The 26,295-nt window shown below is 40.3% G+C and overlaps 1 protein-coding gene across 12 annotated transcripts in view; it reads left to right on the top strand.

The window, feature by feature from the left end:
- LOC126282220 (homeodomain-interacting protein kinase 2) overlaps positions 1-26,295 on the top strand; it is a 176,535-nt gene that overhangs the window by 40,116 nt on the left and 110,124 nt on the right. For all 12 annotated transcript variants that reach the window (XM_049981775.1, XM_049981771.1, XM_049981780.1 and 9 more), the window contains exons 2-5: positions 6,018-6,311; positions 8,863-9,117; positions 12,671-12,763; positions 12,862-13,080. In XM_049981775.1, the coding sequence (XP_049837732.1) occupies positions 6,030-6,311; positions 8,863-9,117; positions 12,671-12,763; positions 12,862-13,080 (849 nt within the window). In that variant the 5' untranslated portion in view covers positions 6,018-6,029. The remainder of the gene's footprint in view (positions 1-6,017; positions 6,312-8,862; positions 9,118-12,670; positions 12,764-12,861; positions 13,081-26,295) is intronic.

The raw sequence follows: 26,295 nt of genomic DNA, 5'->3' as shown, positions 1-26,295 counted from the left end.
CAAGTCATGGGATTGTGATATGCACATATACAGATATTGGTAGTATTGTTTACGTAAGATATAAAAGGGCAGTGTATTCGCAGAACTATCATTTGTACTGTGGTGATTCATGTGAAAAGGTTTCTGACATGATTATGGCTGCACAACAGGAATTGACAGACTTTGAATGTAGAAAGGTAGTTGCAGCTATATTAGATGCATAGGATGTTCCATTTTGGAAATAGCTAGGGAATTCAATATTACGAAGTCCGTAGTGTCTAGTGTGTGTTGAGAGTAACAAATTTCAGGCATTACTCTTATGGACAATGCTGTGGCTGGTGACCCTCACTTAATGACTGAAAGTAGTAGTGGCATTTACACATAGAGTTGTCAGTGCTTACAGACAAGCAACAGTGCATGAAATAACCGCAGAAATCAATGTGGACATATGAGAAACACATCCGTCAAGACGGAGTGGTACAATTTGGCATTAATGGGCTGTGGCAGCTGGTGAGTGATGAGGGTGCTTTTGCCCACAGCACAACATTGCCTTCAGTACCTCTCCTGGGCTCGTGACCCTATTAATTGGAGCCTAGCTGACTCGGAAACCATGAACTGGTCAGATGAGTCCTGATTTCAGTTGGTAATGTTACTAGAAGGTATCTCATGTCTTCTGTCACCTCAGTGTAATTACATCAGAGGCCCAGTTAAACTACAGCAAGAAGAACTTACATGATAATGATCATTCGAATAGAAAAGTGTATTTGTCTGTGGGTATTATATGTTACGGTACAGAGGAAAGTGGTGTCAGAGATTAGTATTTTTCTGTATAGGTCTGCACACTATTGTAGGAGTAATCAATCGAACTACAGACCTATATCATTGACGTCGGTTTGCAGTAGGGTTTTGGAGCATATACTGTATTCAAACATTATGAATAACCTCAAAGGGAACAATCTATTGATACGTAATCAGCATGGTTTCAGAAAACATTGATCTTGTGCAACACAGCTATCTCTTTATTCGCACGAAGTAATGGCCGCTATCGACAGGGGATATCAAGTTGATTCCGTATTTCTAGATTTCCGGAAAGCTTTTGACACTGTTCCTCACAAGCGACTTCTAATCAAGCTGCGGGCCTATGGGGTATTGTTTCAGTTGTGCGACTGGATTCGTGATTTCCTGTCAGGAAGGTCGCAGTGCGTAGTAATAGACGGCAAATCATCGAGTAAAACTAAAGTGACATCAGGTGTTCCCCAGGGAAGCGTCCTGGGACCTCTGCTGTTCCCGATCTATATAAATGAACTGGGTGACGATCTGAGCAATTCTATTAGGTTGTTCGCAGATGGTGCTGTAATTTACCGTCTAGTAAGGTCATCCGATGACCAGTATCAGTTGCAAAGCGATTTAGAAAAGATTGCTGTATGGTGTGGCAGGTGGCAGTTGATGCTAAATAACGAAAAGTGTGAGGTGATCCACATGAGTTCCAAAAGAAATCCGTTGGAATTCGATTACTCGATAAATAGTAAAATTCTGAAGGCTGTCAATTCAACTAAGTACCTGGGTGTTAAAATTACGAACAACTTCAGTTGGAAAGACCACATAGATAATATTGTGGGGAAAGCGAGCCAAAGGTTGCGTTTCATTGCAGGACACTTAGAAGATGCAACAAGTCCACTAAAGAGACAGCTGACACTACACTCGTTCGTCCTCTGTTGGAATATTGCTGCAAGGTGTGGGATCCTTACCAGGTGGGGTTGACGGAGGACATCGAAAGGGTGCAAAAAAGGGCAGCTCGTTTTGTATTATCGCGTTATAGGGGAGAGAGTGTGGTAGATATGATACGCGAGTTGGGATGGAAGTCGTTAAAGCAAAGACGTTTTTCGTCGCGGCTAGATCTATTTACGAAATTTCAGTCACCAACTTTCTCTTCCGAATGCGAAAATATTTTGTTGAGCCCAACCTACATAGGTAGGAATGATCATCAAAATAAAATAAGAGAAATCAGAGCTCAAACAGAAAGGTTTAGGTATTCGTTTTTTCTCTGCGCGCTGTTAGGGAGTGGAATGGTAGAGAAATAGTATGATTGTGGTTCGATGAACCCCCTGCCAAGCACTTAAATGTGAATTGCAGAGTAATCATGTAGATGTAGATGCTCTCTATCAGCGGTTGAATAATGTTGCTTTTGAGATATTATTAAACATTCATATGGCTTCCATGTCATTATATTAATATATGAAGAAATATCAGAAAAATGAGAGGTTAAGATTTCACAACTTTGTAATAGATGAGTGGATATTGATACCTTAAATGAGAATGAACAATTCCTGCAGAAGAGTGTTCAATTGAAATATAATTAATAATTTTATTGCATAGTGCTCGGTTGTATACTGCTTTTGAAGAAGAAAAAAAAAGTAATTGCTTTGGAAATTCTAATAATTTAAGAATCATCATAGTTCAACTAGCCATCTCCATAAACGGTAACTAAAGGTGTTTCTGTATGGTTATTACTTTCTTTAACTAACAAAAAAAATTGATGTTCAAACGAAATTGCTAGTGGGGACGACGACGACTAATTTAAATAAAAGCCAAATAGTATGTATCCACTTGCGTATTAATTGCAATGGCTGATCGAGGTGAAATATTGAAATGTATATATTTTGACTGCCGTTGAAAAAAGAAATTGCTCCAGTAATTGTTATAACCACAGAATTTCTCATTCTTATCATTATCATTTATGTAGGAGAACAACTTTTTCTCACATTTTAACACACCATTGCCTTTCACCAGCTGTTTGCGTTGTTTATATTTTATTGGAACAAACATCCCTGTTTTTATTTATTTATTTATTTATTTATTTATTTTTTTATACTTGTTGTCTGATACATTACTTCCACCCCCTTCCCCTCCTCTAAAAGAGTGGATAAGCTTGGTCCCTTGATGGCTGAGTTAAATTTTTTTTGTTGTGTTGTGTTTCCTTGTTTGTTGCTGAAAATGTCAGTAACTGGTTTATTATGTGGCAAAGCAAACTGAATACATGTCCCGGCACCACCCTCATTTTTATGCTTGAGAAACAGGGAGGGAAGGCAGAACAGTACTGCCACTTGGCTATACTTCTGTATGTCAGCATGGTAGCAATTATGTTTGATTGTACTTGTTGGGCACTATCACTAACAGTTGTTCACAGAATAATATGTATGAATCCACATTTGACCTAAATGAATCACTGGCCACACTGATTCCAGTGACTCATATTTTCGTAAAAATCTAATGTAATTTAGTGTTTGGAATTGTGTTACGTCTTGTGTACATAACAACTCGTTTATTCTGCCACCTTTTCTAAACAAATTTCATATAAAAATTTTCCTCACAAGGAGAGGAAGGGAATCTGAGAAATGAACTGAATAGTGATGCTGTTTAATGTGGCAGCTATCCCAAACTAACGCCATTTATACTGCTGGACCTTCCTGCAGGAGAGATCATCCTTCAAATCCGTCCAACTTCAATGCAGAAAGAGCTTATGGTCTGACAGAATAGTTTTTCATCACCCTCTCAATTTCCGCAATATTCTTGTTAGGCCCTATGCTCCTTCTGCACTCATCTCCCTACCCTACGGCTCCTGTCCCTGACTGTCGCTACTGCAAGACTTGCCCTATGCACCTTCCTACCACCATCTATACCAGCTGTTTAAGTGGCAAAACGTATATTATCAAAGGAAGAGCCACCTGTAAAATGACACATCATATATCACCTGTTATATAAACATTGTTTGGCCTTTTACATCTGCATGACTACCATGAAATTATAAATTAGGATGAATAGGAATAGGCAGGGAGTGTCTGCTGGCAGCATGCAGTATCCTGTTGCAGAGAATGCTCTACAACATAACAATCGTGACCTCAGTGCCTGTTTCACAACACGTGCCTTATGGATTCTTCACCAGACACCAGTTTCCCAGAACTATGCAAGTGGGAACTAGTGCTACAACATGTCCTTGGTTTTTCCCACCCACTCGGCCTTAGTGTACGTTAATTTCTTCTGCCTCAGCATTTCGTCACAGTAACAACTTTTTTCTTCACTCTGTTTTACTTTCCTACATCTTTCATTGTCTTACTCATCTGTTTTTCACCACCCACCTCTGTTACGTACAATACATTTACCTTTTCACTCTTATTAACTCAATTACGATGTTTAAGCCATAATCTCTGTCTGTATTACCCTGTTTTCCACCATTAAGCTCTCACGTTTTCAAATCTTGTCCGATGCAGTCCCCAACAATCGGTGTTTCCTTCTTCTCCTGTCCAATAAGTCTCCCCTGACCTGTGGTTCTGGTTGACTTTCCTGAAATTTATCCCTTTTCCTTCATCCCTCTTGCTTCCCCTTCAATCCTTCTGCCTGAGGGAGGAGCCAATGGTTCCAAAAGCTTGCCAAATTATAACCTTCTTTTACGTTTGTATTCTGCCGCCACTTGGTGATTAGATTTTTTATCTATCTAATTATTTTGTCAAAAATGTATTGATTGTTTTAATTGTTATAAATACATAATTTGTTGCTCTGCAAGTTTCTAGGAGGTGGCAGTTTGAATCTGGCTGGACTGAAATGTGTGGTACTGCCTCTTCAAAACAAACAAGTGTTGTTCTTATCATGTCCATGTAGAAACTAGCACAGTGGTTGCAGATTAGTTATAGATCATGTGATAGCTTTCACTAGTGGTCCGGCCTGTGACCAGACTGGAGTAGGTGGTGGTGGTGGTGGTGGTGGTGGTGGTGGTGGTGGTGGTGGTGGTGGTGGGAGGGGGGCGGGAGGATGTATGGAACAGGTCTTGCATCTATGTACATTCCAGGTATATGAGCTGTGAGGCAGGAGTTTTGGGAGCAGGGAACAGATAAGAATGTTGTGGTGTAAGACCACAGTGGGTGGGATGAAAGGGATCTCTCTCATCTCCGGGCACAGTGAAAGTAGTCTAAACCCTCATAGAGAATGTGATTCAGTTGCTTCTGTCGTTGGTAATGAAGGGAGTGCTCCTTTTGTGGCTCTACATTGGATACATGGGGGATGGTACATGGCTGGAGAGACAAGACATGGAATATTTGTTTCTGTACAAACTTAGGAGGGTAATTACATTTGCGAAGGTCTCTGCGAGACCCTTCGTATATGTGGTGTGGGATTACTTGTTACTACAAATGCGATGACTATGGATCGCTAGACATTGTTGACAAAACTTCTTGGTATGGAAGGTTGGCTGCTGTCGAAGTGGAAGTATTGCTGTGGTTGGTAGGTTTGATATGAATGGAGGTACTGATGTGGCCATCCTTAAGATGGAGGTAAACATGGAGGAAGGTGGCTTGTTGGGTAGATGAGGACCAAGTGAAGTGAATTTTGAGAGAAGGTTTTGAGGTTCTGTAGAAAAGTGGAGCAAGTGGAAACTCTCCCTGCAATATATCCTATATTTCCTTAACCTCTCTGGCCTTAAACTGTGCCATTACCTGTCTGCTTCCTACCTATCCCCTTCTCTGCTCTCGCTCCAGCTCTACACAGTCTTCTGTTCTGCCTAAGCACCACTCTCTTTTCCCATTTTCTGCTTCTCTCCTTTCCCATTTGTATTGTCTGCTGTATGGCAGAAGTGGTGAAGCTAGACCCTAATCCATTTTCCTTCCTCGTCCCATAAAAGGACAAATGAAGAAAATGTACCAGAGTAAACGAATACTGTATGATTCAATGAAACCTATTTATTTTCTCAGGAATAACCAGTATGGTCACTAATGGGAAGTGTGATATACTATCAACTTATGTTTGTTGCTAGGGTCCATAAGCGTGTTTTATTTTAATGTGATCATGTATGTAACCTTAAACTCATTACTTATCATTTGAACTTGCAGTTTGTTGCGCATTTCACGTGAGCATTTTTGACAGAGAACATGTATTGGAGGAGGCGGATGAGGAGTTATGATATGTGTATCTTGTGCTCCAAACTTTATAACTCTACGATGGTAACATGACACTTTGCAGTAATGTGTTTTGTGTTTCTTATTTTTCAGAGACTTCGTGACATGTTTAGTTCCCTCTCCTCCAGCAACGGGGCGGTGGTGCACCAGAGTCACAAGAAACGAAAGCTTGAACATCAACAGCATCAACAGAGGGACTATGCTCAGGCTGCAGCAGACAGCATATATACAATAAATGTTAATCAGATAAACCAGTCCGTTGTCCGACACCACGCACAAACCAATAGCAATGCAGCCCAAAAAAGCCCAAACAGTGTCGCATCACAGCAGTTTATCCGTGCCTCGACCATAAAGCTGTTTGATACGTACCAGCGTTGCGGCCAAAAGGTAGTGAATGCTTAAGACTTATATTTTTGATTTGGTTAGTGTTGCAGTGTATATACATTTTTCTCTTTTCAAGTTTTGTTGTATTTATGTATGATATACGAAATAGCTATCCAAGGATTTGTGCTGGGCATTATGTTTTATACCTAATTGTTTCTCTGTTACCATACACTATTACATCTCTCTCAAAGCTACCCGTTAATCAGCTGTTGTATTTTCTGTTGTGTTGTTGCCGTGTTGGCATGTGTTATTACATTAATTGATGTTTGGTACAACACATAATGTATGTGGAAATTATATTAGTCTGGGGCCTCATCTTGAAGATACAGGCCCATAGAATACTGTTAGGACTGAAAACTAATGTTACTCAACGATTGTCATGGTTTCTGTTCCTGCTTTCATGTCAGTGCTATCACGTGATACTGTGTAAGCATGTTGGGTGTTACCAAATGGTGTGTTTCAGCAATGTGTTCGTATTATTGTCAACATCCAAAGACAGCGCTCTTTTGTAGATCTGTTGTACACGGAGGTATTTCATAACGAGTTCCTGTGAAGGTAGTGTTGAAAGTGTGCCAAAGAAAGAAATCAGAACAGTGAAAAATTTGGTGAACTTTTCAGATTATCAGAGTTAAAGGGCCAAGAATATATAAATTTGGGAAGTGGAATTATTCTGGCAAAAGAATTGTCAAGAAAAAGTCAGACTTGACCAATACTGTTAATTCATTCAGAACTAAAGTTGTACAAGACATTCTCCTGCAACAGCCTATTAAATAGTATGATATGAAGAAAGATAAGTCTTGCAGTGACACTTCAAAATCTTTCCCATCCACCTTCAAAGATAATATTTTGATTCTTGGCAAAGAATCGAGTATGCAAAATAGTATTTATGCCATTGCATGGTGTAACTAGAAACAGGACTGCTGCATTCAAAGCTGTCCAGCAGGATAAAAAAGGGGGAAATCAAAAGACCAGTGCAATAATCTTAGAAATTTTTCCCCAGATTACTGGTTATAGTAAAATATTCACCACTAAGCTCAACCATAATCTTTCCCAGAATAAAGTATTTTACGCAAGCTGTGGAGAAAAAATATCCAGTATTCCTTCACTTGAATCTAGACTTTAATGCAAAATAAGTTTTACCTCAATTCTTTTAATGAAAACTTTAATCAGCAGCTCGATCAAACTTAAATGGAGACCTGCATAAAATGTGAGAAGCTCCGTACCAAATGTGGGGACTTTCCATTGTCACTGTCTGTGAGATGAGCTAAAAGTTCAAGAAAGGAGAGCAGAAAAGTTTTTTATTTGGGAAGTGAAGCATCTGAATTATGCTTGGAGTGCGATAATACTGTCGGCTCACTTTTTACTTTGTACAGTATGTTCAGTTACTGATAATTCCCACTAAAGACAACTATTTGCAATTTCTTTGGTATTAACAACTTAAACGACTAAGAAGCCTGTATTCTTTGTGTGTCGTTGAAGAGAGAGACAAATGAGCTAATGAAGTTTGTAGTATATTGTTCATCTACATAAATGAATTTTTACTTCCTAGCATGCAAAAAATTGTCTTTTTAACTGACGGTTGTTATTGGTAATACTGCAACCATGAAAAACATGTTCTACTCTGTGAACACCTAAGAGAAATAGTGACACATTATTCCATTAGTGATCATTCCTTTTTTCTCAGTGACCAACATTTTAGTCCAATCAATAAAAAACTTCAAGAAATGTGGCCAATTGTACATTCCAGTAGAATAAAAGGTCATAATCAAACTAAAAACGTGCAGAGTTTCAAGAGTAGAAATTAGAATCCCAACACTTTTTGGGTTGTGGTAATTGTTAGAAAGATTATAATAAGAAAAGTCCTTTAGATTTGGAATCACTGCAAAAGACTGTGCTTGTCAAACAGGAAGTTAAATTTTTGCCACATGGAAGTCCAGAAAGATTCAGAATTCAAGAGGCATGTAACTGTCGACAAGTTGATACATCACGTTTCCCATATCTACATTAAATGTTAGGAACTGTTGCAGTGAATAATGCAAAACTGAAAAAAAAGCAGAGTTTATAGAAATCATTTCTAGTGGTGCAGTACTGAAATGGACAGTGACGCTGCAGATGAAATTTGCCACTCTCTCAATCTTTTTGCATTATTGGTATTACTTCGGTAAATTTTAGCTATAGCAGGCTCTTCATTATCCAGGTTAATCCAAACTGGAGGCTACATAGATACCCAAAAAAGACATGTAATCCAGAATACACAGATTTTTACTGGAAACATTTAAGCAATGTAAATAGGTTACTGTGATTACTACTTTTGCTAAGTACAATCCACACTGCATTTTTTTCTGGTGATGTATTCATGTATGCTTTCATTTCGTGTCAGCTCATAGCAAAAAGTCTAAAGGGAAGAAAAACACAGTGATAGTGGTGGTAAATTACTTTGATGGTCACCAAGCTGTCTATAGAACACACCTCCAATTTCTTGTTAAGTGCAGATTTTGTCTTTAACTGTCTGCAGCTCATTGAATTCAGTTAAATTTATATCGTAACATTTCAGCGCAAGTCTTGTGAACGGGAGGGTGATGTGGGCAGTGGGAGCGGCGATACAGGGACCACTACAACCACGGGCGCACACACGACAGCTGCCACGACGACGGCCGGGCACGGCACGGGCAAGGGGGGCGGCCCGGCTGCGCCCCAAGGGTCGTCTTCTGCCGATGGTGACTATCAGCTTGTCCAACATGAGGTGTTGTACTCCATGACAACCCAGTATGAGGTACTGGAGTTTCTGGGACGTGGGACATTTGGACAGGTTTGTTTCAGTTAGAGGTATATTTGATGAACTTGGTAGTCTAGTAAATTGCACAGTTTAGCTATTGTATCCTCCAACTGAGTTTTATTAAGTAGCTTAAATCGCTTGACCTATTTCAAGTCATTTTAAGCAGAGTAGTTCATTTACTCTGGTGTCTTCCAGTTTGTTTCGTCCATTTTTCTCTCTAATTATTTTTCGTACCCTATCATGTACTGACTCTTCAGCCAATGTTTGTAGTTTCTAATGCAACAGGTAGATGTAATCTCCACCCACTTCGACGTAATAAGGTAACCTGCTATTTTATGTGTGGTACAGGAGATCTGAGTTGCAAGTTTGTACATTTTCTTTGCCCAAGTGACTTTTTGGTGAAAGAGATTATTCTATTCTGTCTTATACAGTACAGTTATATTGTAGGTACCATTCAGCCATGAGCACAAGAAATGTGGGTAATTGAATACTGATTAAAACATGGAATCTAATTTCTCACTTTTTCTGTGGTGTAGATATTTGTTATTGTTCAGTGACAAAATTTTAATGTAAATTTTATAGTCTGGTACTATGATAACTGTGACAGAAAAAAAAATGCTTGGATATCCATGATTTCCATTCATTGAGTGCTGTGTATCAAGATATTGTAGGTTTATGTTCAAGTCATATCTGTCAAACATTTTCTTAAAATCACATTTTTAATTAACAGCACTGCATACTATTCTAATCGCCTTGCAAATGATGGTAGTGCCCTTTCTGTAATATTATAACATTTCTTTGTGTGTTGTAGTGATATTTCAGTGTGATATGAAGCATCAGAAGTAGAAATACACATTAAAATACTTGCTTTGTTACCTAGCTTTTGCCTCCAAAGCTAACAATGTCTCACAGAAGATTTAGAGAAATCAGGGAATTCTGTTAGCCCTCATTTTGATCAAGAACATAACCTTCATTTGAGATTGAATAAAATATACTAGATTCATGCACTGTTGGGAAACACTGGATTGAATGTAATATGTGTATGAGAGTATATCACTTCTCATGAAATAAACAAGCAATCAAAGTCCTTTTCCTACATCCCTGTCTGCTGCTCATTTCACAATGTGTGTAGTGGATGTGGTTACTTTACTAGTATTGAAAAGATTAGATATTAAATTCCAGTGATTACGTATTGAAATCTGATGAAGGAAGATCCTTACATACATAAATACATGCAGATGTTTCTTACTGGGGCTTAGTGTATTCCTAAAAAATATCTTCACTTGGTTTTAAAATGCAGTTATGTGAATGAAACTATGATCATGTCAAGTCATTTATAATCCAAGCATAACCTCATATCTCTTAAAAATATACTACTGTGTAAAGGAATATTGATTGGCAAAGAGACATTTTTTTTCTGCCTCTTTCTCATTTTTTGGGTAAAACAACACAAATTAATAAATAAAGGAACATGTCATAAGTAATGTATAGAAGTTGAGAAAGTACAAGTTACCTTCCTCAAAAAGCAGTGGCTTTAAACAAAGGACAAGTGGTTATATATGCAAGGGTTAAGGTCCTTGCAATAAAATTTAAGAACCAAATGATTTGGCACTTTTGTGGAGTATTCGTAGAAATGCGGAGAGAGGGAGAAGAATAATATGCACTTGCTGGTTTCAACATCAGTGTAAGAAAAGTTCCTTGAACATGTTTGACTGTCAGCACATTCATTAACATAAAAGATTAAAAAAACAGTACTGAATCATTTGTCTAAACTAGCAGAATTGATTTTTTACGTACCAAAGAGTGGTGGAACAAGTACACTATGAATTCCATGATTAAAATTGTAGAGATATCTGTTATGAAATACCAAGTGTTTGTTATCCCCCCGCTCCTTGCTACCGTTCATACATTATGTAATTCTGTGGTTATGAGGACCATATTTCTCAGAGGTCTAACCCCCCGCCCCTTGCTACCGTTCATACATAATGTAATTCTATGGTTATGAGGACCATATTTCTCAGAGGTCTAACTGCTGTGAAGAAGACACCTCCCCCCCTCCCCCCACGCCCCCCCTCCCTCCACAACAATGAAAAAAATTAGTGTTTGCTATATATCGTGCCAGAGGCTCTTGGCCACATTATGTGATGCTGTTGGTGAAACTGTGTATAAAGTGTTTCTTTAAGGTGTCGTAAATAATGGGCAAAATAACGTGTGTGTTGAATGAAAAATTTTCACGCTGACTAGAGTTATTGCATTAAGGGAACACATTGACTGTTTTGTAAAAGAAATGTGTGAATAAATATTTGAGGCTCCAGGCACACACATGGTATTATTACAGGTTTTGACTTTTTAGCTAATCACCACCATATGATTTGAATGTGTTACCTACTAAGCACAGCTGAACTGGCCATGATAGCTGTTAAGCTGTTAATTTGTATTTTCTGTGTACTCAAATCATTTGATGAGGACATGCTAAGATGTCAAAACAGGTAATGATATCATGTGTGTGAGTGGTGGGTGAGATATATTTTAAAAAATTGACAGATTTTTAACATAATATAAATGGATATATAAAAAAAATTACTCACCTAGTGGCAGCAGCACGCACATACAAAAGGATTTACAAGCTTTCTGGCAGAAGAGTTGAAGGGGAGGGAAGAGGGATGAAGGAAAAGACCTGGAGAGGTTTAGGGAAAGGGGTACAGTTTAGAAAAGTCACCCAGAGCACAAGTCATGAGAGGCTTACCGGTTGTGATGAGAAGGTAAGTGTTCATCTGCTGCCGCTTTGTGAGAAGATTTTTTTTGTTTCCATTTACATTATATTATCAGTAATTGATTATTTTCATTGTTATGTGGACAAATTTTCAAGTTTCTTGTATTTTTCCATAGTCATCGGTATTGTGGGTTAGCGACTGTAAGCTTTCCTTTACACAGTATTCTAAAAAAATTAAAGAAATAATCTGACAGTCAGACAGCAATTGAGTTTCAGAAATTATGAAACACTAAAAACCATTTTTGTAACAGTTTTAGTGGTGAAATTGTCAGTAGAGGAGAAAATAAATGCGGAAGTTATTTTCACATCATCTTATTTAGTGTTCATTAACAGGTGTTGATGCTTGAACTGAAATTTCCTTTGCTGCATTTCACAGCGGCTTTTTTTGTTAAGTAGAAAAACAAATTACAGATGTGGTTGCGAAGGGAAGGAAGATAGTAGCTTATGAGACAATTGTCAGAGAGAGATAAATTAAGCTGTAGATTCACTCATCAGGTAGTTAGTATTTCAGTCTTTTGTGTTATGTAATTGTTGCCTACAACTGATTGTTTGATCTGAATATGCTTCTTGACTTTGCATCTTCACTGATTTAGTCTCTCGCCCACTACTTTTTCATCCTTTAACTTGTATTCATCTACAATTTTATCACTGTGGCAACAGACATCGAAGTAGATTTTTGAGTTGGACGCTTGGAAGTTTCGAGATACTTTATTCTAAAATACTGTTGTCAGTCTGTCTGATTCCTCTGTTTTTGACTTCATTTTAGTAATGTTAAAAGTTTTTTCATGCAGCCATTTTTATGAATGTTTACAGGTAGTTAAGTGCTGGAAGAAAGGCACAAATGAAATTGTTGCCATTAAAATACTCAAGAATCATCCATCATATGCTCGGCAGGGTCAAATTGAAGTAAGTTTGAAAGGACTTATGTCCATATGTTGAAATAGACATAGTAAATGTTTTGCTTTCTACTTACCAGAGCTCACTATTATTGATTGTCTTTACAGGTCAGCATTCTCTCTCGCCTTAGCCAAGAAAATGCAGACGAATTCAATTTTGTCAGAGCCTTTGAGTGCTTCCAGCACAAAAACCATACATGTTTGGTATTTGAGATGCTTGAGCAGAATTTATATGATTTCCTGAAACAGAATAAATTCAGCCCTTTGCCTCTCAAATACATTCGACCAATACTTCAACAAGTATTAACAGCGCTTTTGAAATTGAAGGTAAGTTATAGACGATGTTCAAAAGTGACAAGTTTGAAAAGCATAGTTTAATTTATTGGGATTGTCATACTGTAAAACTTGCTCTGGTATGTCCTGCAGGTAATATTGTATGTACCTGTCATAATGTGAGCACATTGCACACATTAGCAAGTGTTCTTCAGTGTGATTCTATGTCCATACTCTCAGTATTAGTGGTCTAACATGTTACTATTATTGGACATTTTGCCACACTGCCCACCATAGAGTATTCTCAAATCTTGCACTGCATTTTATTTCACTTCACACAGTTGGACTCTTCACCAAACCATCTTAAATTTCCCATACAAAATTCACACTGTACTAGTACATGCAATGTTTTCATCAAGTTTTAAATGTTTTAAATTTTCCTCTTTGGTCCTTTCCAAAGTTTTACTGATTATTACACACACACACACACACACACACACACACACACACACACACACACACACACAGAGAGAGAGAGAGAGAGAGAGAGAGAGAGAGAGAGAGAGAGAGAGAGAGAGAGATATTTAGAAGATACCTGACACAGCTTTCATTCTACCTAATGTAGGCTATGTTAGTTCAGTTTTTGTATGTTGTTTTATTAACTTTTATCACGAAAAACCATTTTCAAATCTTGGATACAATTAACAATTGACACTGTTCCTCCTACTTGTCAATCACGACAGTCTTTGCTGTTTTCACGTAGAAGAATTCAAAGCATTGTGTTGCTGCTGACTAAAGCATGTCATATCTTTGAATACTCTGACACACGCAATAAATGACACAGAGTTCATAAAATTTACTGATCCTATGAATTGTAGCCAGATAGTATCGTAGTCTACTGAAGTAAAAAGTAATAGTGGTAGGCAGACATTTCTATACTCAGATCTTAAGCAGTCCCAGTCGTAACACAATCAGTCCAACGAATAGATGTTGTGCTGAGTCGTCACCAGTACTTCAGTCGGCCATGTAGAGGGGCATGTTAATCGGTGAACAGAAGTGGTTATGAGCCTGCACGACTTGGCCACCATCTGATTTGCCGCCCAAAGATCCTGTGTTGTTCAGTGTTCTCTGAAATTTTGAAACTTCCTGGTAGATAAAAGCTGTGTGCCGGCCCGAGACTCGAACTTGGGATCTTTGCCTTTCGCGGGCAAGTGCTCTACCAACTGAGCTACCCAAGCACAACTTGTGCCCCGTCCTCACAGCTTTACTTCTGCCAGTACCTCGTCTCCTACCTTCTACCAGGCACTGAAATTTTGTTGGACATGAAGGTGTAACAAGGCATATTGGTAGTATAGCAATGTCCCTTGGGCTTAAGGCATATTGGTAGTATAGCAATGTCCCTTGGGCTTACAAGAAAAACAGTTCACACTCTTCTGATCCAGGACACTTGAGTACAGTCAGTTCTGTTTATTTAGAGTTGGTTGTACAAACATCGCTGACTGGTGGTAAAATTTGACGTTACTTAAGAAATTGAACTCTGTTCAGGGCTCTTCCTATTGTATAACACTAAACTTGGATCCAGTGTAGGAGATTCAATGTTCATTTAAATTAGCAAGAAACCTACTTGGCAACGTCACTAAAATTGGCTGTCAACACCTGACCTGGTAGTGTGCATGTTAACACGACCACTTCTGGGATGGGGTGGTTTGCTTGCTGCAGTTAGAATCTACCTTGTGTGTTAACAACAAGGGGTCACTGTGCCAGCGTTGATGTGGTTTCCCACATGCCCACTAGGTGAATACCTGGCTGCTTCCCATATTCTGATTTGCATGCATGGTATGCAAACATTTTGAACACTTTCTCGCACTTACACCCAGAATTTATTTTATATCTAGACAGATTGGGTACACTGCTTCTGTCATGGGTGGGTGAATAGGAGACTGATGACCTTACCTCTTTGGCATCCTTAAACACTTAAATGCAAAGCAAAGATACCCACATGCTTATTACACTCTGAACACCGACAGTGGTTGTTCTTTGTAGATTGAAGATGTTGCGATACAAAGTTTGTTGGTTGGTTGGTTGATTTGTGGGGGAGGGGACCAAACAGTGGAGTCATAAATCCCATAGCATTAGGGAAGGATGTTCGCCAAGCCCTTTCCAATGAAACATTCTGAAATTCTCCTGAAGTGATTTAGGGAAATCTCAGAAGACCTAAATCAGAATGGCTGGGCGCGAGTTTGAACCATTGTCCTCCCAAATGCGAGTCCAGTGTGCTAACCACTGCACCACCTAGCTTAATCATGCTACAAAGGTGGAGGAAGATGGAAGAGAAAAAGCAGTGATCTTCAAAATTTTCTCCTTTAAGAAAAGATTTGTTGCTTCAAATTCTATTGGGTCAACATAAGGATACAATAAAATGGAAAAAAACCTGATAAATTACTGTGGGCAATAAGCAAAAGACATAACTGTTCCTATGGAAATACATCATTAGTAAATTCTGCAGTCATTACATTGTGACTCCTGTTACTTTCATTTTCTGTTGGTTCTGTATTTTCTTCATAGACATTGTTTCGTTCTGAAGTCATATGAGGTGCTTTGTATGCATTTTAAAATGGTCTTATTAAGTTTAGTGTCTGAGATTGCTTGTATGAGGTGTGAAAATTGCTTATACGAGATTCTAAGAATGGATCCACTACTGCTTATTGGTTTGGCGGGCAGGTACATGGAGGATGGAGAGCGAGTCATTATCTTGTCCTTGAACGCCCTCTGACAGGAAACTGTGTTTCCTTTATTCACTTCATTGTGGCAGCTGGTTGAGTTCGGGTCTGTTAGGGCTTGTTGCCAGATTCTGTCTGAGTGAAAAAGGACATAAAAAACAGAGTAATGTGTTTGTGTGAAATTTTGTTTTAAATCCGGGAAATCGGCTTCTGACACTTATGAACTATTAAAAACAGCATTTGGAGATAATTGTATAAGTCAGTCAAATGTTTTTGTCTGGTTTCAACAGATTTAATATGGTTGCAAATCATTTGAAGACGAACCATTGTCCGATTGTCCTTCCACCTCAAAAACAAATAAAAATGTTGTGAAAGTTCATGACTTACTGTGCTCTGATCGTAGACTTACAATTAGGGAGATGGCTGATGAACTTGTTTCTATGCAATTCAGTCAATTTTAACTGAAGATTTCAACATGTATCGAGTGCCTGCGAAATTCGTTCCAAAAGCGTTGTCAAGTGACCTGAGACAATACCGACTTGAAGTGTGCTAAGATCTGATTAATCAGACTAAAAATGACCCAGATTTGTTAAATAGGGTAATTACAGGTGACAAATTGTGGGTGTATGGATATGATCCTGAAACCAAAGTGCAGTCCTTGCAATGGAGGATCCGGTTCACCAAGATAGAAAAAAGCATGGCAAAGTTGGTCAAACATGAAGACAATGTTGCTGATTTTTTTTCGATTCTAGCGGTATTGTGCATTATGAATTTACGCCTGGAGCACAAACAATTAACCGGGAGTACTAGAAATGTGTCCTTCACCAGATGGTCAGTCCTTCGCCATGGTAAATCCGTTTATTATCCAGAAAGGTGTTGATGCAGTTGCCGGCCCTGTGAAATCCTGCTCTTGTTTACAGAATGGCACTTTGCTTTTTGAGACCACTTCTGATTCAGAGCGCAACAGCTGCTTGCTGCCTCACTTCTGCTCAGTTACCCTGTTCGTATCGAGGCCCATAGAACTTAGAATTCTTCCTGTGGTGTAATTTACACCAGGCTGCTTGACGGTCTAACAGAGGCCGAAATCCAATCTTACCTGTCTGATCAGGGTGTCATTGCCATCTATCATGTAATGAAAAAGGTAGATTCCTCCTTGGTGCCCACCTGCACTCTCTTTCTCACCTTTGATAGAGTGGTGCTTCCGCCCAAGCTCAAAACAGGCTATAAAATTGTCACAGTCTGATCATATGTTCCGAACCTGATGCGCTGCTTACCTGTATCGTCATTTCAACCACACTAGAATGTCCTGTCAATACCCAGCCACCTGTGGTAGGTATGCGCACAAGGGTGATTGTCCACCTCCTCCTCCCTGCTGTATCAATTGCAATGGCAGCCATGCTGTCTCGTCTCGGGATTGCCCCGTGTATCTTGATGAGCGGGCTGATCTGGGTAAAGGAAAAAGTGCCTTACCCAGTCGCTCGCAAGTTACTGGCTAGTCGCCAACCTTGCGTTCTCCCATCTGGTGCCTATAGTTCTGTTCTTGTTGCCCTCGCCCTATGAAGGACATGGCCATGCAGACATGTGACCTCGAATTCAGCGCTGAGGTTGTGAAATCGCCCATTGTCAAGATAGCATCGCCATCCGCCCCTTCCAGCTGTGCAACAAACTGTCAAACTCTTGCCTCAAAGGGCGAAGCCACCATCTACACAACTGGTATGCTGGAAAGGACAGAAGGAGTACTCCCGTGAAGACTTCCTCCATCCCTCTAGCCAAACGACATCTGTCTCTTCCTTTAACTGGAAAGGCTCGAAGCACTCCACGAAAGGCAAATGGTGTTATCCTTCGCAAACTCAGAGATCCTCTTTGATAGTGTTGCCCTGTGATACCTTAACCCCTCCAATTTCTGTGTCACCATTGTGGCACCAATAACAGTTTCTCAGCATTGGACTCCACAGAGCGACTGCACAAGCAAAAACTGATGCTTCTGCGGATCCCATGGAGCAGGATCCTCATGCTTCTGTGTCCTGTATTAGCAACTCTTCCCTGCCTGTCACTTGATCGCCGAGGTGACACCCTTACATCCCTTCCTAATCATGGCTCTCCTCCAATGGAATGTTTGCGGTTTATGGTCCCACAGAGAGGATTTACGGCTACTTTTAGCATTGCAGTGTCCCTTTATATACTGCCTTCAGGAAACGAAATGTGCACTCGTGACCACTTTGAGCTTTCCTATTTCTTACCCGATTCATTTTGACCCTCCCCTGAAGTTGGCATTCCATCTCATGGGGGTGCCACGCTGCTTGCATGGTATGACATTCGTAGTCACCCCATCTCCCTTTCTACCAATCTTCAAGCTGTTGCAGATTGCCTTTTCCTTCCCCACCTGACTTTCGCCCTCTGTACCATTTATGTTTCTCCGTCATTTGCTGTCACCAGGGCAGACTTCCTTTAGCTTATTGGGCAGCTACCTTCCTCATTTTTGCTACTCAGTGACTTTAATGTGCTTCATCCCCGTTGGGGTTCTCCCAGGACCTGTCATAGAGTGCCCTCTTGGCAGACCTTCTTAACCAACTTAATCTCTTCTGCTTTAACACTGGAGTACCCACCTTCCTTTCAGACTCCTCACACACCTATTCCCATTTGGACCTATCCTTGTGCACTGCCCAGCTTGCTCCTTGTCTTGAGTAGTCCATTCTGTCTGACACCTACTCGAGCAACCATTTCATGTGTGCTATCCGTTTGCTGGCTCCTACCCCTTCTGCGTGCACGCGTAAATGACAGCTTCCTAAGGCTGACTGGCACCTTTACTCCTCCCTGTCGACCTTCAAAGAACATGATTTCCTCAGTTCTGCTGACTAGGTGGAATATGCCACAAACATTATCCTTACTGCTGTAGAACGTTTCATTCCCCGCACTTCCTCTTTACCATGTCACGTCCCAGTCCCTTGGGGCACTGAGGCATGTCACGGCACAATTTGTGCACGGAGACGTGCTTCCATGTTTTTAACTAAACTGCATTCATTCTAAACAGATGCATGCAAAGTGTCGTCACATTTTTTGGGATAGCAAAAAAGCTAGTTGGATTTCATCCATTAGTTCTTTTAACAGTTCCACACCTTCCTCTGTTGTGTGGGCCAACTTCCGACAGCTCTGTGGGACCAAAATCCATTCTCCAATGTTCGGCCTGATAGTAGCTGATGATGTCATTGTGGACTCTATTGATATCTCCAATACCTTGGGCTGCCATTTTGCTGAAGTTTCAAGCTCTTGCCACTATCACCCTGCCTTCCTCCATTGGAAACGAGTGGAGGAGGCTTGGGTAATACCTTTCAATTCCCCGAATCGTGAGTGCTACAATGCTACCGTTCTATGACAGAGCTAGCTCATGCTCTCACTTCATCCTGATCCTCCACCCCAGGGCCAGACGCTGTCCTCAATCAGATGTTGCAGCATCTTTCTCTGCTTCTGCTTAACACATACAACCGCAGCTGGACAGAGGGCAAATTTCCTTCCCGGATGCTGACGTAAAGCCACCGTCATACCCATACCTAAGCCTGGTAAGGACACAACCCCATCTCTCTTACCAGCTGCATTTGCAAAGTGATGGAACGTATGATTCATGCCCGGCTGGTGTGGTGGCTGGAGTCTCACAATTTACTGACGAATGCACAGTATGAATATCAAACTCAGCGTTCTGCAGTAGACCATCTACCATCTTGTTACTTTGTCCACCCATGTCATGAATGGTTTCCTGCGGTAATCCCAGACTGTGGCTGTGTTTTTTGATTTGGAGAAGGCCTACAACAACTGCTGGAGAACTTAAATCCTCCGTACTCTTTACATGTGAGGCTTCTGCAGGAGCCTGCCCTGTTTCCTCCAGGCATTTTTAAAAGACCAAGTTTTCGAGGTGCCTGTGGATTCTGCCTTGTTGGACACCTTTATTCCGTAAAATGGTGTGCTTCAGGATTCCGTCCTGAGCATCGCCCTCTTTGCTATTGCTATTAACACTATAATGACCTGTTTCTCGTTGGGCATCTCCGGTTCCCTTTTTGTTGTCAATTTTGCCATCTATTGCAGTTCCCAGCAGACCTGTATTACTAAGCGGCATCTTCAGCGCTGCCTTGATTATCTTTACTCCTGGAGCATCGACAACGGCTTTCACTTTTCCGCTGACAAAACTGTCTGTACGAATTTCTGGCAGCGGAAAGACTTACCTTAGGGGGAAAAGGGCAGGTATACACCCTTGCGCACCACCCGCACGCGCGCGCACACACACACACACACACACACACACACACACACACACACACACACACAGGCAGACATGTAAATGCAAATAGGTTGGGCAGAGATGTCAGTCGAGACGGAAGTAGAGAGGCAAAGATGTTGTAGAATGACAGGTGAGCTACGAGGTGCGGCAACTTGAAATTAGCGGAGGTTGAGGCCTGGTGGGTAACGGAATATGACTAGTAGAGCAGAGCAAGTAGTATGATAAATACAGTAGATGTAGTAGTATCAAATCGGGGGTAAAAAGCAAAAAAAAATCAAGGAATGTACCTGGAGTCGCCAGAATGCGCGTTCTGGGCTACCAAAACAATTGTGTAATCAATGCTTGATAAATAACACCTTGCTAAATGACTTGCTTATATTTTGTTTATCAATGCATGTTCAGTAGCAGTACTCATTTCATAGTTGCTGCTATTTGAGCCCAGAGAGTACATTTGTAAGCGATGTTCAGATGTTATTGGTTGCAGGCAAAACCAACATAACTACTCACCATATGTTGGAGATGCTGAGTCGCATATAGGCACAACAAAAAGACTGTCACAAAATGAGCTTTTGGCCAATAAGGCCTTTGTCGAAGACCCCCCCCCCCCCCACACACACACACCAGAGTCTCTGGCAGCTGAAGCTAGACTATGAGCAGCAGCACCTGTTGAGAGAGGCAACTGGGTGGGTATAAGGATGAGGCTGGGAGGAGGAGGAGGGGGGGGGGGATAGCTGGGTAGGGGTGTAGCAGTGCTGCTAGCAGGAGCATGCAGGGTCGAAGTGGAGAAAGGGTAGGCCAGCTAGGTGCAGTCGGGAGGTTAGATGGAGGGTGGGGGAGAGAAGAGATAGTGGAAAAGGGGAGAACTAAAAAGACTGGATGTGTTGCTGGAATAGAAGGCTTTGTAGAGCTGGAATAGGAACAGGGAAGGGGCTAGATGGGTAAGGATAGTGACTAATGAATGTTGAGGCCTAGAGGGTTATTGGAACATAGGCCATATTCCAGGGAGAGTTCCCACCTGCACAGTTCAGAAAAGCGGGTGTTGGTGGAAAAGATGCAGATGGTGCAGGCTGTGAAGTAGTCATTGAAATTAAGAATGTCATGTTGGGCAGTGTGCTCAGCAACAGGGTGCTCCAGTTGTTTCTTGGCCACAGTTTGTTGGTGACTGTTCATGTGGAGAGAAAACTTATTGGTTGTCATGCAATACTGTGGTTGCAGCTTAGCTTGGAGATTACATGCCTCTTTTCACAGGTAGCCCTGCCATTGATTGGATAGGTGATGTTTGTATCTGGACTGGAGTAGGTGGTGATGGGAGGACTTATGTGGTAGGTCTCGTATCTTGGTCTATTTCAGGGATGTGTTCCATGAGGCAAGGGTCTGAGAGCAGGGTTTTGAATAGGGATGGATGAGAACATTGTGTAGGTTCGGTGGTTGGTGGACTACCACTGTGAGAGGGGTGGGAAGGATCACATATCCCATCAAAGACAGGGCTACCTGTGAAACCAGTCATGTGATCTACTGTGCTGAATTATGTGTGGGCATGGCAACCAGCACGCTGTCTGTCCGCATGAATGAATGTCCACGGGCAAACTGTGGTCAAGAAACGGCTGGACCATCCTGTCACAGTGCGCTCCGCCCCACACTACGTTCTTTATTTCAATAACTGCTTCATAATTTGTGCCACCTTGATCCTTCCCGCCAACACAAACTTTTCAGAACTGCGCAGGAGGGAACTCTTCCTGTAATATATCCTATGTTCCCATAACCCTCCTGGCCTTCATTAGTCATTATCCTTACCCATCTAACCCCTTGCCTGTTTCCATTCCAGCACTACACAGCCATCTATTCCACCAACGCACCGAGTCTTTTTATTTCTCTCCTTTTATGCTAATCCCTTTCTCTCCTCTGCTCTCCGTCTAACCTCCCGACTGTACCTAGTTGCCTTATCCTCTTTCCACCTCATCTCTGCATGCTCCCACTAGCAGCACTTTACCTTCCCCCACCCTGCCACAGTCTCGGCTCCTCCTTGCCCCCATTTGGCTGCCTCTCCCATTATGTACTGCTTAGTCTGGCTTCAGCTGCTAGACTCTATGGTCTTGTGTGTGTGTGTGTGTGTGTGTGTGTGTGTGTGTGTGTGTGTGTGTGTGTGTGTGTGTTCTTCGACAAATGCCTTGTTGGCCTAAAGCTGATTTTGTGACACTGTTTTTGTTGTGCCTGTCTGTGACTCGTCCCCTGCTATATGGAGAGTAACAACTATCTTTCTCATAATATTGTTACTTTTCATCCTGGATTTTTCCTTTGTTTCACAATTTCCTTTCTTATTCTGCTGCTTAGTGTCTATACAATGGTGAATCAAATATAAACTGGAATTTTTTTGTAAATTTATTTAAGCTTCAAAAAAATCCATACAAACCAACTTATTTTTCTGTGTAGTCTACTGAAAGAGAGAGACATTTTTCCCAGCGGATAGACAGTTGCTTCATCTCGATTTCATAAAATTAACATGGCTGTGACAGCAGCTAGTTGACACAAACACTTAGACAGTGCCATTGTTGTCATATCTATGTCCTTCAGCTCCTTCCTGTAGTGGCCCAACAAATGGAGAATGCTGGGCCATAAGTTTGGGCACTGGGGAGGATATACTAGAGTAGATCAGAACATTTTTTTTTTTTTGTTTTTTTTTTTTTTTTTTTTTTTTTTTGTTTGGGCAGCTGCTTGGTGATCATGTGGGGAGTACCATAACTTACATCAGTCTTTGTAGCAATTTCAGAAACCTTTATTTTGTGATAATTTTAAATAAACTGACTAACAATGCATATGTTCCCCTCGTATCATGCTGATCCTCAAGACAATTTCAGTGAGCTGCATACTCATCTGTTTTTTGTCCTCGTAGAAACTTTGTTCCATGTGTACACTTGAGTCTTTCTCAAAGTGATGACTCTGTGCCGCAAGTCTTTTCAAAATTTTTGATGGTTTTTCTTGCTTTGTTGGGAGTCTCTTGAATATAATGCATTGGTGCAGCAGATGATAGTACCTCTTGCTCTGACATTGCGATTCTGACTAAAGGAATGGTCCGACAGCATTCTAGCTACATAGAACAATCACCAGAAATAAAAGTATCACCACTCTCCGTTTACAAAAAGGCCACATAAAACCAAAATTCTGATTTACATTTGTCTCACCCTTGCAAAATGGCATTAAATTAATCATGTAAATTATGAGAAGTCTCCAAGAATTGTTATGAGATCAATTATTATCTGCACTTGTCACACAAATAGCTAATAGTTACCTTAACATAACCTTACAGATTGAAAAATATATTTTGAGCTTCAGCAATTTGGGACTGGTGTAGTCATATATTTGTGTTTTAATAACAGCTTTTTTATTGTCTAGGTTTGTATATGCTCAAAATAAAAAGTGTTGTTTTGTAATGTCACTACATTGTAAACTGATTATTACATTTGAACATAACTTTGATCTCTGTGTTTTCATCAAAGTCGACACTACTTGATTTCAACATAATCTGAGATTTGTGTTTATGCAATCCAGGTTTTGGAGTTCAACTTGATATGAGGTCATTTTCTGTGTTAATCCAAGGTCAAATATTCAAAGTCAGATGCTTTGTACAATTGGCCCTTAGTCGTCTTTTGTCTGGACAGTAACTGTCACTGTTGTTTTTCTTTAATTCTGTTAATGCACTTGTAAAACTTCAAATAACATTCTCCTCAAGATGTCACGCACATTCCACATGGCCCTAACAATTATGTTAAGACTGTTGTAACTTCATGTGTGGGAGATAAAGGCTTAATGGCTTGAATATATACAAAGGGGTCCAGAAAATATAAGACTTTCTTTGATAGTTAATATCTTTGGAACAAAATGACATATTGTTGCAATTTTATGCAGTAGTGTACTTCATTGTTTGCTCATCAGATCTTGCTGCATGCTTTCCAGCAGATGACAGTGCAGCAGTGAATGAATTAAGATTGTCGTTTGAGCAGTGCAAAGCTGTATTGAAGTGATACTGGAAGTACAAAAACATGGAGGTACAATGGCAGTGCCATAATGTGTATGGGACTCAGCCACCAACACATACAACAATTTATTGTATTCGTGCTAAATTTGAAGCCTATGGTACTGTTGAGGATGTGCGGAAAGGCCTGGCCAACCAAAAACATAAAGTCCAGCTTCCACCACTGCTGTGTTGCAACATTTTACTAGATCACCTCAAAAAGTTTCCTTCGAAGGTACCCCAACTGGTGAGGTGTATCTTCATATGCTGCAAATGTTGATTTTACCTACCATCTGAGATGTGTTTGAAAATGAAAGATTTTACCTACAACAAGATGGCACTCCGCCTCACTACCGCAGAGATATCAGAGCCTACTTGATGAAAATCTACCTGGGCAATGGATAAGTCGAAGAGGAGCTGTTGAGTACCCACCATAGTATACATACCTCACACCTCTTGACTTCTACCTATGGGAACCTTGAAAAATGAAGTTATCTGTAGAAGCCAGCAACACTGAAGGAGCTGTGAGAAACTATCAAGGCATCCTGTGTGGCTATCACACTGGCAACACTGACAGCTGTAGTTCAGTAGACACTTCAGTGGCATCGACATTGTCTAGCTGCTAAGGGAGGTCACTTTGAATACACAAAATAACTTTGCCTCCATGCAAGAATTGTAGTGGTATATCATTTTGTTCCATTAGTACTGATTATCAAAGAGTGTCTACATTTTTCTGGACCTCTCTGTATAGTGAAATTATGGACTTGCCTCTGTCACTTTTAATCTAGTTTCCCTAGATCAATAGAATTACTGAATGAAAAGTGATGATAACTTATGTACTTTTAGCCAATTTTACCTTTACAAATTACAGTTGGACTTTGACAATAAGTTCAAAAATTTAGGTTTCTCTGTAATTTTATTATTCTTGTGTGATGAGTCATTGAAGACTAATTGAGAATATAGTTTTTTTCATTCTTCATTCCATAGCTTTTGTTACATTATGTTGCATGCATGCTAGAAGATTTTATTCTTAAACTGCACTTGAATCAGAGTCTTGATGAAAAAGATCACTCAGTTCCCAATTTTAAGCAATCTTAATGTTCAAATGTCGGCTCAGCCACCTATTTACAGTGTAAAAAACACTTAAATGTATGCGTTTCAAAGGTCATTTCTTTATCAGCAGAAACTTTAAAAGCAACCAGTATAAAGTGTAAACAAGAGCAAAGAAAATAAAATAATGCTGCTGCTTTCCTTGCAACCAAGTTGTACATCCAGATCATCGTCATCTGATAAAATAGTGATGGATGTGTATGTGCATCTTACAAAGACACTGCTGGAAGGGGAAGTAGCCACATTATTTTATTTTTATTTCTGTTGCTTATGCTTTATATAGGTCACTTTTAGAAGTTCTTGTACAGCAGTTCTAATGGTGAATAGTTAACCTTCAGAATATGTAAATTCTAGTGTTTTTTACACTGTAAGTAGGTGGTTGAGAACGGTATGACAGATTATGCTTGAATGGTGAACAAAAGTGGACAAGATGTAGAGAATAAGGAGGAACTCAAGAATATGTGGAAGTATTTTGAAGTACTCCTGAACCCGAATGGAGACCTGGATGAGGAAGAACAGCAAGTAGAAAAAGATCTTACATGGGGAGAAGTGGAAGAGGCATTGGGCAAGATGAAGGGAGGGAAGTCACCAGGCCTGGATGAGCCAAGTGCAGAGATGGTGAGAGCAGCAGGAGAGGTGGGGTTACAATGGCTGTATCGAGTAATGAAAATTGTGTGGAGACAAATGATGATCCCAGAAGACTGGAAGAAGGGAATAATTGTCCTGATACTTAAGAAGGGAAATGGAAAACAGTGCAAGAACTATGGGGGGATAACATTGACGAGTCATTGTGCAAATATTTTTGAGAAAATTTTGGGAGCATGAATTCAGGCAAAATTAGAAGGAAGAATGAGAGAAGAGTTACATGGCTTCAGAACAGGAAGGCCCACAATGGACCTAATTTTTGCTGTAAGACAGTTGCAGGAACAGCACTATGATTATGGAATACCGTATTTACTCGAATCTAAGCCACACCTGAAAAATGAGACTCAAAATCAAGGAAAAAATTTTTCCCGAATCTAAGCCGCACCTGAAATTTGAGACTTGAAATTCCAGGGGAAGGTAAAAGTTTTAGGGCCACGCTTCCAAATCGAAACGAAGTTGGTCCATTGTAATATGAGACACAATTTAGGTCGAATGAATGACGATACAGCTGCAGT

The sequence above is a fragment of the Schistocerca gregaria genome, chromosome 7 (assembly GCF_023897955.1).
Source record: "Schistocerca gregaria isolate iqSchGreg1 chromosome 7, iqSchGreg1.2, whole genome shotgun sequence".
In the NCBI taxonomy this organism is placed as follows: Eukaryota; Metazoa; Arthropoda; class Insecta; order Orthoptera; family Acrididae; genus Schistocerca; species Schistocerca gregaria.
This window is presented reverse-complemented; position numbering and strand designations above follow the sequence as displayed.